This window comes from Budorcas taxicolor, chromosome 14 (genome assembly GCF_023091745.1).
Source record: "Budorcas taxicolor isolate Tak-1 chromosome 14, Takin1.1, whole genome shotgun sequence".
Lineage (NCBI taxonomy): Eukaryota > Metazoa > Chordata > Mammalia > Artiodactyla > Bovidae > Budorcas > Budorcas taxicolor.
The window spans coordinates 15,978,342-15,992,109 of record NC_068923.1 but is presented as its reverse complement, the minus strand read 5'-3'; the positions used below and the strand labels follow the sequence as shown (position 1 = coordinate 15,992,109).

The 13,768-nt window shown below is 52.1% G+C and overlaps 1 protein-coding gene across 1 annotated transcript in view; it reads right to left on the bottom strand.

Annotated features, from left to right (window-relative positions):
- Positions 1-13,768, bottom strand: part of LOC128059643 (maestro heat-like repeat family member 5) — a 53,172-nt gene that overhangs the window by 6,612 nt on the left and 32,792 nt on the right. Inside the window, exons 21-23 of the mRNA XM_052652046.1 lie at positions 5,802-5,958; positions 4,419-4,600; positions 3,894-3,896 (exon numbers count right to left, since the gene is read on the bottom strand). Of these exons, the coding sequence (XP_052508006.1) occupies positions 3,894-3,896; positions 4,419-4,600; positions 5,802-5,958 (342 nt within the window). The remainder of the gene's footprint in view (positions 1-3,893; positions 3,897-4,418; positions 4,601-5,801; positions 5,959-13,768) is intronic.

The following is a 13,768-nucleotide window of genomic DNA, read 5'->3' as shown; positions in this document are numbered from 1 at the left end:
CTGTGCGTCAGTGCCCCGGGACGCGTCCCCAGGCAGATGAGGGACTGGGGCGGGGCCTTTCCTCTCCACCCGGAGCCCCCCCGCTGGACGCGAGCCTCTGGAGGCAGTGTGGGGTCTCCTTAGGCTTCTACATCTCTCCAGTGCCGACCAGGTCCTGTCACTCCCTCGGCGTGGAGCCCCCGTGGCTCCCCCCACTTCAGGGTCCCCTCCTTCCTGTACCTTCCACTTTGGGGTCCCCCTGCCTGGAAGGCTGTCTGCCCTTCCTTCCCCACACGGTGACCTCTAACCGTCTTTCAGGTCTGTGCTCAGAGACGGACCTCAGGGACCCACAGGCCGGGGCGCCCCTGTGTCTTCCCCTGCGAGAACCTGCCTCTCCTCAGGGCCCTCTCCAGGCATCGTCACCAGGCCGTCACCGGACCCTGTCTGCATTTCCACGGAGCTGAGCTCCTGAGCGCATGGATGCCTCTCTGCTGACAGCACGGTCAGGGACACAGCACGTGCCGTCTGTATTCATTATTAAGAGTGGGGCCTCCGGTACACTTAGCAAGTATCGAGCGAATGATCCATGGTCTGTTAATCTTTTCCTCTTTTCGACCTCAGAGCGGGAGGGCGGCCAAGGCTGAGGGCAGGGAAGATGGCAGGTCCGAGCAGGACTGTGGGGACTCCAGGCTGGGACGTAGCACCTCCCCATCCATCCCTCCCTGCTCAGAGATCCCGGCTCACTCCCTGTGACATCTCAACTCACCGTGAGTCTGAGGAATCAGGGAGCCCCTAGGGCCGGAGACCACAGCATCCTAACTAGACAAATCCAAGAGAAGACGGGTGGGCTGGGGTCCTGACTTCCAACCCTCAACTGAGGCCCAGAGTGTCGGCCACTTGCTCAGGGTCGCCCTAGCATAGAGGCTGCCAAGTCCTCTGCTGCTCCTGACCCTCCCAACACCTAGGGAGGGACCAGCCCCTCCCACAGAAGAAGAAACCAAGGCTGTGAGACCAGCGAGCAGCTCGGAGCGCTCACAGCAGGGTTAGGAGGAGATCTTAGATCTCAGATCCAGGTGGCACACAGCACGTCATTATTCACTGCTGATTTGTTACTTGTCAACTGCTAAAACCTAGGACCGAGAATACAGTTTTAAATAAAAGAGCTTTAAATTAAACTTAACGCTTTAAGTTGAAGACTAATCAGGAAGAAACAAAAGGAAGCACCCTGTGCCACAGTGAGAGATTCCTCAACAGTAACTTTACATACTCTCAAGAGAGTGCCTTGGACTGCAAGGAGAGCAAACCAGTCAATTCTAAAGGAATTCAGTCCTGAATATTCATTGGAAGGACTGATGCTGAAGCTGAAGCTCCAATACTTTGGCCACCTGATGCGAAGAACTGACTCATTGGAAAAGACCCTGATGCTGGGAAAGATTGAAGGCAAGAGGAGAAGGGGATGACGAGGATGAGATGGTTGGATGGCATCACCGACTTGATGGACATGAGTTTGAGCAAGCTCTGGGAGTTGGCGATGGACGGGGAAGCCTGGCCTGCTGCACTCCACAGAGTCGCAAAGGGTTGGACACGTCTGAGCGACTGAACTGAACTGAACTTTATTTATGAGCTTCCTGGCAGCCAGGCAAAAAGGGAAATATGTTGGCTTATACCTCTAAGTGGTTGATGGGCATGTCTTTGGAATGAGGAGAAATGAGATGCTCCATTAGAGTTAAAGAGACTCAGCCCATAATGGATGAAACAAGAGGGATGAGAAGTCCTTTGTAGGGCAGGATGGACATCGACTTGAGAAGGAGCTGGCTGAGAACTGAACAAAGCAGGAAATGTCTCTACAAGAAAGGGGTTCTGTTCATCAGAGATGCACAGGAAGGGGAGGGTCCCACAGTCAGGGCTGGAATGGGTGCTTGTGCCCTGGAATGAAGTGGAACCAAACCCTCTCTTGTTGGTCCCAGGGGCCAGCCTAGCTCAGCAGGATGCCAGGAATCTCAGAGGCCCAGGACTAGCCTGACTCTGCCTTGAGTCTTGCATGGCTGAAACAGGTATGGCTGCAAACCTTCCCCACCATACTCTCAGGGGCAACCACAGGCCAGTGGGCCTCTCAACAGCTGCACCCAGATTCCTCCTCGGCACCCGGCTCCCTCGATCCTCTGCATCCTCCAGGCGTCAGACTTGGGACTGCAGTGCTCCGCCTACACTCTGAGGCCTCTCCCGCCCTCTGAGGCCTGGGAGCAGCTGCAGACCTCTTCACCATCCTTCATGGCTGACCAGCATCGCTGCTGACTGGCCTGCCCCACTCTCGGGTCCCTGGGGATTGTACCAGTATTGCAGCTGTCCTCTTGGGAAGGGGGCCCAGGTCCCATCCTAGCTCCAGGGAGGGTGTGGACCCAGACCTGCTTAGTACGAGCCCCACCTGCCCTTGCGGCCAAGGCGATTGGTTCAGGGGAGAGTGTGTGAGCTAAGTTGGGCCCATCAAGGCCGAGGGACTGAGCCCAGGGTGCTGGTCTGTTCTGTGGTTGCTGGGCCCCCACCCTGCTCTTTGGAAGAATCGGCCCAGAGAGAAGCCAAGACCGGAGAGGTGGAGGGGGAGGGCTGATGGTGCGGGAGCATCTTGGTACAGCTGGGTCTGAGCAGAAGGCCCCTGGCCCCCCAGTGAGATGACAGACACCCTTGCTCTCTGGGGGAGAGCCCTGCGTGAGACAGACAGATGTCACTGCTCCCCAGAGCCTCCATCATACGGGGCACAGATGACAGCTGTAGATGGGAGAACATAACAGTGGGGAGCAGGACCGCTGTTGTACAGAAGGGGGCTGGGAGCCACAGGAGGTGAGGCTGTCAGGAAGAACGTCCCAGGAAGAGGGCACAGCAAGTGCAAGGGCCCTGAGGCAGGCGCTTGGGGGCGAGGAATGGCAGGAAGACGCTGAGGCTGGAGCAGAGGGTGCGTGTAGAGGATGAGGGTGTGTGGCAGGAAATGAGGTTCTGGAGGCAATGGGGAGCCAGATGCAGGGCCACTGGACCGCTGGAAGGATTCGGCCCTTCTCGGAGTTAAAAGAAGGGGCAGAGGAAGGGAGGGTTCCAAGCACAGGTGAGGCCTGATCTGACTTGGGGTGGAGGGCAGCAAGGGGGGGCAGGGGAGAAACAGGTGGAGGCTGGTCCCATGGGGGCAGAGGAGAGAAGCTGATGGATGGAGGTGGTTCATCAGAGCTTTCTCCTAACCCTCCTATTTCAGGGAGGAGAACGTTTTATTAGCTTATTAGGGAAGATTCATGCATTTTGCATGGTTGATTTGAATAAAAAAGAACTTTATGCACATTCGAATTCAGAAGCAATATGAGAGAAGTGACATTTTTTTTTTTCAGTGATGTGCCTTGGGGAGAGCTGTTCAAACTGACAAATTGTGTGAAGCACATCGTAATACAAACAAATGAAGAGTTGGCCCCAGCGGTTTTTAAAGACTCGCTTAATGGATTTCTCAAGATGCGCCCTCGTGCAGGGGAAGGCCAGGCGGCCAGCCAGTGGCACCACCCAAGTGAGGGGTGGGGAGCAGAGCCTCCCACACGAGTCCTGTCCACACTGGTCAAGGTGCGGGCGTGGGGAGGCTGACAACTGTCCGCGACATCAGAGCCAAAAGGTGTCAGGGTCAAGCACCCTGTGCAACAGCACCTGGGGGGCATCTGCCCGCAGGGCTCAGTGGCCGCTGGGCAGACACCGCTGCCATTGTACGAGTTCTAGGTCAGCAGTGCACAGACACTCTGTGTGGCTCGGGGAAGCCTCTGGCTCGCTCTGAGCCTGTTTCCTCATCCGTCAAAGGGGAAGACAACATTCATCTCTCAGAATCCCTGCAGGGACCACATTTGGGTAAGATATGGTGCACCGTGCGGGCCCCTGGAGTCCCTGTGGGCCAGCTGTCACCGGGCGTCTTGGCTGCCAGGCACCTGCAGTCCAAGGAAGTGGGACACCCACCTGCCCTCCACGCTGACTGCTGAAGGCAGCTGTGTTTGGAATCACATCTGTTGGGGATCCAACTGTGTCCCCAGAAACCACCCAAGTCCTGACACTGGGTACCTGGGAAAACGACCTCATTTGGGTCTTTGCAGATGGCATCAAGTTACAATGAGGTCAGTAGGGTGGCCCTAGTTCACCAGGACTGACGTTCTCAAGAGAGAAATCGAGACACAGAGACACACGGTGAAGCTGGAGGCAGAAACCGGAGGGGGCCGTCCACAAGCCAGGAGCACCCAGGAGGCGGGAAGGAACCTCCCCTGCAGGTTTTGGAGGAGCGCGGCCCTGCCAACCTTGGATCCGGAGCGCCAGCCTCTGGCACCGCTCGAGAATACCCGCCTGCGGCTCTAAGCTGCCCGGCTGTGGAGCTCTGTCCTTCAGCCCTGGGAAGCCCATGCACTGCCTCTCTGGGGCCCGGGACTTACCTCTGGGGGCCGAACAGGGCTGTCTCCTGGGCCGCCTTGCCGGGCTGGGGCTCCTCGGGCAGGTTCAGCTCCAGGAGGTAGTGCGTCTGGGATAGGAGGGCCAGGAGCAGCTCGGGAAAGGCCTCCTGCATGGCCTGCTTGAACTCGCGGGCGAACTGCAGCTCGTGAAGTGTGTTCATGGCCTGCAGGGGTGGCAGGGGATGCTGAGGGGCCAGCCTTCCCACAAAACCCACTGCCGACCTCGCCTCCCTGTGTCTGCCTGCTGTCTCCGGGACCACAGCCAAGTCCCTGCTTGGGACGTACCTCCCGGGGGCGCGGCCCACTCTCTGGACCCTGCATGCTCCCTGCCCGACCCCTCCCATTGCTGGCCCTGCAGGCGGGTCCTCCAGCCCACCTGTCTGCTCTGCCCTCTGTCCTCAGTCACTGCCTCCTGCCTGGCCCCTCCGCCCCGTGGGCTGTGCTCCCTGCAATGCCCCCAACACAGGGCCTGGCACATGCCCCTGAATGAATGCTGGGTGGGGGAGACACGAAGGGGGAGCTACCAGACAGCAGCCCCAGGGCCTCCCACACCTGGAGAGGGGCCTTGGATCCAGAATGTTCTCAAGGTGGAGGGGATGACAAGAGGAGGGCAGGACCCAGGAAGGCCGCCCTGCTGACCCCAAGCTGAGTCTGGTTTCCAACAGGGAGGGTCCAGGTCTGGGGGTGTCGAGGGGCCGGGCTGATGGAGGGCTGACATGGAGACAGGGTGGGCTTTCCTGGGCACCGAATGTGGCCGTCACACCCCTCGGCTGGGGGCAGCAGCTTGCCTAGGAGGCTCTGTCCACTGTTCAGGGGGATAGGGGGTGCGAGTGGGTTCTCAGCCCTGGATCAAACAGGGCTGGGGCACAGCCGCAGCCCCATCAGAGTCCAGCCCAGGTGAAGCAGGTTAGGAAACGAGCCTACTGCTCCGGGGACTGTGCAAGCAGGGTCTGGGCTTGTGGGGAAAGCTGGGGGGCGGGTGGGGAGTGGGTGTGGACTTCTACAGGAGGGTGGGAGCCGCTGGAGGCAGCCTGTAAGATTCTTCCAGAACCCTAGTATGGGGGCAGATTCACGAATCTCTCCATGCCCTTCCTCACTGCCTACACCTGGCTGGAGGGGTCCAGGGCCCTCGGTTGGGAAGTGGGGAGCTGGGCCTGGACCCAGGGTCAGCTCCCAGCTGGGGCCACGTCGGAGGCCCTCTTGTCCAGGCCAGGCTGGACAGGACAGGGCTTTCACAGCCTGAGTATGGGGCTCCCCCTCCCCGGGGCCTGGCACACGCGGTGGGTGCCTCACACCCATGTGTGACTGAACACACTCGAGAAGGCAGCTGGGAGGGCATCTGGGGTGGTGGGGGCAGAGACTCACGGCCAGGGAGCGCAGGTAGGCCTTCTTGGGCTGGGGGCTGCCGCCGCTGGTCCTCGTGGGCAGGGGCCGCTTCTGCAGCCAGCCCAGCAGCATGGCCAGCACCAGGTGGCTCACGGGTTGCTCGGCACCCAGGGCCCTCCACAACCGGAAGGCGTGGCTGCAGGCAAAGGGTGGTGTGAAGGCAGCGCTGAGACTCTGGCCTGCCCAGCTTGGGTCACAGCAGCAGCCACCGTGCCCAGGGCCTCAGGTGCCTGCAGTGGGGTGCCTGGGAGGAAGCCAGGCTGGTCCTGAGCTGAACCCTGGCAGGCTGGGTGGGTGAGATGGGGGAGGGGCGTGAGGGCTGGGGCCTGGACAGCGGTGTGTGTGGCCCGGGGGCTGCAGCAGAGGTGGGGCTGGCTGCCCTGGCCCGTGGTCCTGGGTCTTCCCTCTTTCAGGCCCCTCTCATCCCAGTGGCGGACTCTGTCACCCTCCATGATGCCTAAGTACACTCAGGACAAGTCTAGCTGATACCCAAAGCTATTACCCTCTGACCTCCAGCATCTCTGCCTTCCCTCCTCTCCTGCCTCTGGGCCTCCTCACAGGGCCTGTTTCCGCTCAGCCTTTAGGGCTTGCCATACAGTGGCCGTTTCCTTCTAGGCCTGGGTTTGCTGGGGACCACCAGCTCCCTGGGGCCTGACCTGGGCCAACTTAGTGGCCGTCACTGGTGTGTGTAGGGCTTTGCAGAGTCCTTGTATCCATTTTGCATGTGAGGAAACTGAGGACTAGAGATAAGATGTGCCCTGATCAGGGCCCTGCCTCATAACTAGGAGCTGGTATTGGAGGTCAGGCATGTCTAGTCCCATGGTCTTTCCGCCTGGTCTTGGGGTGTGGCCATCAGGGAAGGATTGTAAGTGGAGATGAGGCCTGAGGTCAGCCCTTCAATCCCTGAGCTAAGAGGTCAGGGGACAGGAGGAAGGAGCCAGGAGGCTGAGCAGTAGCAGCTGGGGAGGTGTAGGGAGGGTCAGGCAAGTGTGGGCCTGGAAGCCACGTTAAGTAAGTGTTCTCAGCCCAGAAATAAGCCCACGCAGACGTGCTCAACTAATTTACGACACAGCAACCAAGGACATACAATGGGGAAAGGCAGTCTTTTCAACAAATGGTGTTGGGAAAACGGCAGCCTCATGCAAAATAATAAAACTGGACCTCTATCTTACCCCAAATACAAAAATTAACTCTAAATGATTAAAGACTTGAATGTAAGACCTGAAACTGTATAACGCCTAGAAGAAAACATAGGCGGGAAGCTCTTGACATCAGTCCTGGCAATCAGTTTTTGGATCTGACACCAAAAGCAGAGGGAACAAAAGCAAGAATCAACAAGCGAGACTGCGTCAAACTGAAACGCTTCTGCACAACAAAGGAAACCATCAACAAGATGAAAGGTGACACAGTAAATGGGAAAAATATTTGCAAATCATGCTTATGAAAATGGGTTTTAATATCCAAAACATATGAAACACACACACAACCCAATATCAAAAATAAACAAAAGCTCCCCGCGCCGTACAATTAAGAAATGGGCAGAGGATTTGAACAGACACTTTTCCAAAGAAGGTATACAGATGGCCAACAGGCCCATGAAAAGATGCTCTGCGTCTCTCATCGTCAAGGAGATGGGAATCAAAACCACAATGAGCTGTCAGCTCACACCTATTATCAAAACAACGGGGAATAATGAGTGCTGGCCCGGATGTGGAGAAGATAGAACCCTCATACTCTACTGGTGGAAATGTAAATTGGTGCAGCCATTATGGAAAATAGTATGAAGATTCATCAAAACACTAAAAATCGGACCACCATATGGCTTCACTTATGGGAATTTATATGAAGAATATGAAAACACTAATTTGAAAAGATATGTGAGCCCCCATGTTCATCAGTTCAGTTCAGTTCAGTCGCTCAGTCGTGTCCAACTCTTGGCGACCCCATAAACTGCAGCACGCCAGGCCTCCCTGTCCATCACCAACTCCTGGAGTTCACGCAAACTCACATCCCTTGAGTCGGTGATGCCATCCAGCCATCTCATCCTCGGTCGTCCCCTTTTCCTCCTGCCCCCAGTCCCTCCCAGCATGAGTCTTTTCCAATGAGTCAACTCTTCCCATGAGGTGGCCAAAGTACTGGAGTTTCAGCTTTAGCATCAGTCCTTCCAAAGAAATCCCAGGGCTGATCTCCTTCAGAATATTCATAATTGCCAAGATATGGAGAAGACATAATTGCCCATCAGCAGGCACATACATGCTGTTGTTTAGTTGCTAAGTCATGTCCAACTCTTTTGCAACCCCCTGGACTGTAGCCTGCCAAGCTCCTCGGCCATGGGATTTCCCAGGCAATAATACCGGAGAGGGTTGCTGTTTCCTTCTCCAGGGGATCTTCCCTGACCAGGGATCGAACCCATGTCTGCTGCATTGACAGGCAGACTCTTTTCCACTGAGCCTCCTGGGAAGCCCTATGTATACGTGTATGTCTATGTGTGTGCATAAAATCAAATATCATTCAGCCATAAGAGAGAAGGAACTCTTGCCATTTGAGATAACACGTCTCAGCCTTGAGGGTATTATGTTCAGTGAAATAAATCAGAGACAGGAAGACAAATACCACGTGATCTTGCTTATACATGGAATCTAAATGAAACCAAAATCCAACCCAAAGAAACAAAACCCAAGCTCCTCTCTACAGAGAACAGGTTGGGGGTTGCTAGAGGTGAGGAGTCGGAGGTAGGTGAAATGGGGAAATGAATCACAGGGATGTAGCACAGTGCAGGGCGACTGCAACTGTTAACACTGTATTGCATCTCTCCAACTTTTGCGGCTTTACACTTTCTTGTCACAAGGACAAAGATCTGTAACTAGGAGTGAGGATGACTGCTGACTAGACTTACTGTGGGGATCGTTTCACACTCCCGCCCCCAACACAAAAGAACTAAGAAAGAAAGAGTTCCTAGGGGGTGAGAGTGGTTGACATGAAGACATAGAAGAACCTGAAAGCCTATCAGAAAGTGACAGAAGCTAACCTAAAAAGGCTACATAGGATGATTCCAGCTCTATGACGTTCTGGAAAAGGCAAAACCATGGAGACACTCAAAAGATTAGAGGTTGCCAGGGGTTTAGAGGGAGGGAGGGATGAACAGACAGAGCACAGGGGATTTGGGGCCACAAAGCTATTCTGTTTGATACTATAATAGTCAATACCCGTCATTGCACATTTGTCCCATAGAATGTACATCCCCAAGAGCGGACTGTAATGTAAACTATAGACTTGTTAACGATAATATATCAATATTGGTTTATCAAGTGTAATAAGCCTACCACACTGAGGCAAGATGTTACCAAGAAAAGAGCTTGGCAGGAGAGGGAAGTAGATGGGAACTTTGCAACTTCTGCTCAATTTTTCTGTAAATCTAAAACAGCTCCAAAAAAAGTCTATTAAAAAAAAAGTGGAAAGAGACAATACAGTCCTAAAGAAAGAAGAACTGATGTTATTAGATTTAGGTTAGATAGAGAATCTAGACCTAAAAATCTACATTAATATCAGGCCAGTGGAAAAAGTCTTCAAAGACTATATGCATCATGATGCTGTTTATATAAATTATAGAAACTGCAAATAAAATGTTTTAGGAATATGTTTGGATGCAAACACACTATATAAAATGAAAGAAAAAGAATGGAGACCCTTGGGTCGGTGAGCAGGGGATGGAGCCAGTGAGGGTGGGCAGCCTGGCCCTTAGGTGCAGCTCATAACCAGGGCCCTGGCTTTTGTTTGGATGATGGCCTCCCAGGTGAGCATTTGATTACCGGGAAGAATCCCTGTTCTAAGTAAAGAACTAAATTAAAGAAAGCTGGCTACGCTGAGAGCCAGGGTGGGTGAGCGTGACAAAGCAAGGGTTACTCCCAGTCCAGCTCTGAGGGCCAATCCAAGAAAACTAGCTGCCCAAGGGTGAATGAGGAAAAAGAAAACGAGGAGGCTTGGTGATGATTCTGAAGTGTACGGAGAAAGGCAAAGGGCCACGAATGGCCAGGACAGCCTCGCAGGAGGAGGAGGAGGAGGAGCAGGAGGAGGGGGAGGCTTTCTGGATCAGGGAGGTGAATCGTTCTAAAGCTGTAGGAATGAGAACCTTGGGTGCTTGCCTGGCCCAGGCAGCAGTGCCAGGCAGAGAGCCTGAGGGCAGGGCCCTGCACACGGCTCTCAGCTGGGCAGTCGGCGGGCTGAATGAGAAAGGCAAAGTCTAGGGCCTTTTTTTTGCCTGGCTATGTGACATGTGGGATGTTAGTTCCTTGAAGAGGGATTGAGGGCCCCCTGAATTGGGAGAGCAGTCTTAACCACTGGATCACCAGGGAAGTTCCCACACTCTAGGACTTTTATAAGGTAATGCTGAGAATAAATGAGCGACCTGGGAATGCCTCTTCATGAAAGGACTGAGTGAGGGAGAGACAGGAAAGCTGCAAAGGGGAGAAGACATGTAATATAATAATCAAGAGAGACCTTGTATCCAGATTACATAAAGAATCCCTAGAAATTGATAAGAAAAAGAGGGACAACCCAACAGAAAAATCTGGAGGATACTTGAACAGGCACCCCAAAGAAGATGCCCCAATGGCCAAAAATTGCATGAAAAGATGTACAACCTCATTACTTAATCAGCAGAATGAAAATTAACATGGAAATATGATTAATACCAGGGACGGGGGAGCCTAGTGGGCTGCTGTCTCTGGGGTCGCACAGAGTTGGACACGACTGAAGCGACTTAGCAGCAGCAGCAGCAGCATGATTAATACCACCCAATTTTAGACTGACTAAAATTTTGATGGTTGGCTAAAAGATTGATGTTAAGTGTCAGTGAAGACGTGGAGTAACAGGAACTACATATATAAAAATACTGTGGGTGTGAGAGGTGGTTTAAGCATGTTGGGAGTATTTTGCATCATGTTAGGTGAGTGACATGCCTGCACAAGGAAATTGAGTGTGGGTGTGTCTCAGGACACACGTATGTGCAGCTTCACAGCAGTGTTAAGCACAGACCCAAACTCAAATGTCTGTCCACACTAACAAGGGTAACTAGTGTTTACCAAGATGGGACAAGACACGGCAACTCAAAGTGAATGAACTCCAACTATGTGTAACATAACGGGATGAATCTTAAACACAAAATGTTGAGGGGGGAAAAAACCAAACCAGACAACAAAAGACTACTGGAGGGGCATGAATCACACAATTCTGTTGATACTTTTAGGACACACCACCGTTATTTCATGTGCTCCTAAGAAAGGGAAGCTATCCAAGATGGGAGTATAATAGGGACCCCATCATAAAGGCTGGACCCCATGGGCTGTGTGTACAAGGTAAACAGGATAAAACAAAAGATAAAAAGCCTGTCCTGCAGGAAGAAATAGCGAGACGATCCAGTGCTTGCTCAGCCTGTGAAGGGAAGAAGGAGGGTGCGCCTGAGAATCTGAAACACAAAACCTACACAGGGCTCTGAATTCACACCACCAGTGTGGGCCCCCCAAAAACCCTCCAGCAAGGACTTTAAAATTTGCACTGGTCTCCGGCTGAGAGTGCCCCCAGGTGACTGAGAACCCTTCCACCCCCGTCAGCCCAGGTGAAGGTGCCATCAGTGTAAAATGTGCTCACACTGCATAGATGCTGATGTATGAAAAATGTGCTTCTTAGCGCTGAGGAAACAAGATATAAATTCCAGTATGGGTAAAACTGACCTATAGACCTGAGCAGCTGAGAACGACGGTGGCTGCCGGGGTCCCCTCACCTCTCAAAATGTCCTCGAGAAACCACGCAGCAAGAGGAAAAGCAAAGCTACACCACACCACGGAGTGCCTTGAGGGACGCTGTGAGCAGGAGAGGGCTATGCAGCCCCGCCTGCAGTGCCTCTCACTCGCCCCTGCTCCTCCACAAAGCTCTGCGGCAGACAAAGGCAGGGGGAGAGAAACCCCAGAGAGAAGAGGAGACGGGAGCTGCTAACAGGGCTCGGAGCTGATCTGAATTACCTTCAGGAAGACGAGGTCCATCTTAAGTCTGAGACTACGAAACAACAAAAAGAAGGAGAACAAGGAAACCAAAGCATGGATCCCAGGCAAGGGACCGAAAAGGATGCTCGTCTGAAGGGCAGCCTCCGAGACACACAGCTTCGGGAGGAAAGAAAGGGCCGAAAAGACAGACGTACCCTTTGAAATTGGTTAGTGAAAGGTAGAGGTGTGAAACGGGAAAAATTCAAGGACCTGCACGAGAGAAAAGAGCACCCTCGAAAGTGGAAGACACACAACCCTCCCATCTCCCACCAAAACTAAAACTCTGCTAAGTTATCTGGTCTTTGTTATGCTGACAGAAGAGGGTGCCACTGAACTTGAAATCCTACAAAACACTCCAATAGTGTTGTATATAAACAGGAGAAAAATTAACAGATTCACAGAGTCATTGCAACCCTTCCCTGGAAAACAGAAAACACAGATCCAATAAGAAAATTCCTCCCCTGATAAACAGTCATGATGCAGGAAAAAAGTGTAAGACGACACCTCTCCTGCAGGTCAATATACTCAAGCAAGCATTTAAAGACATGGAAAACCACCTTGAATTATAAATTCAAAAAGGACCAAGAACACCCTCTAATAAGGAAGGAAAAAAAGAGTTGACTGAACTCAGAAGTGAAAAAAAAATTATAAAGTGCTCGAGAGAGATACGACTCAAGTGAAAATTTAGAAAGGAGCATTGAGGAAGAGTAGAAAGATCACCAAGACAATAAAGATGAGTTTAAAAGAAGCACTAAGAGCCGCAGAGAAAGAAGTGGAAAAGGAAGACATGCAAATGGAAGACGTGAATCTCTGGAGCCTCTGAAAAAGGGAAAAAACAATGGCATGGAACCAATATTTAAAATTGTAACCAAGGGAGAAGTGGGCAAGGGAGACCAAGAGGTACAAACTTTCAGCTACAAAATAACTCATGGGGATGGAATGTACAGGGTGGGGAATACAGTCAGTGATCAGGTAATACCTTTGCATGCTGACAGCATTATGAAATGTACAGAAACACAGGATCACCATGTTGGGCATCAGGTACTAGCGCAGTGTTGTAGGTCAGTTATACTTCAAGGAGAAGGCGATGGCGCCCCACTCCAGCACTCTTGCCTGGAAAATCCCATGGACGGAGGAGCCTGGTGGGCTGCAGTCCATGGGGTCGCTGAGGGTTGGACACCACTGAGCGACTTCACTTTCACTTTTCACTGTCATGCATTGGAGAAGGAAATGGCAACCCACTCCAGTGTTCTTGCCTAGAGAATCCCAGGGGCGGGGGAGCCTGGTGGGCTGCTGTCTATGGGGTCACACAGGGTCGGACACGACTGAAGCGACTTAGCAGTAGCAGTATACTTCAAAACAAACAAACTCATAGAAAGAGACCAGATTTGTGGTTACCAGAGGCGAGGGGTGGGGATGAGGGAATTAGATGAAGGTGGTCAAAAGGACTTCCAGTTATAAGATAAAGAAGACTAGGGGTGCCACGTACAACATGATTAATTAACACCGTTGCATGTTATATGTGGAAGTTACGAAGAAAGGAGATCTAAGAGTTCTCATCACAAGGAAAAATAATTTTTCTTTTTATTTTGTATCTATATGAGATGATGAATGTTCACTAAATTATTGTGGTAATCATTTCATGATATATGTAAGTCAAATCATTATTCTGTACACCTTAAACTTAACCAGTGCTGTATGTCCAATTATGTCTCAATAAACCGGAAGAGAAAAATTACAACCTAGAGAACTTTCTAGAAATGTTAGAGACTTAATTCTACATGCCCAAAAGACTTATCAGGTACCTGGGAAAATGAACACAGAATGGTCTAATCTAGACATTTCTTAGTAAAATTGTTGAATTTCAAAGATAAAACAATTTTCAAAGTCTCCAGGCTAAAAGATAAC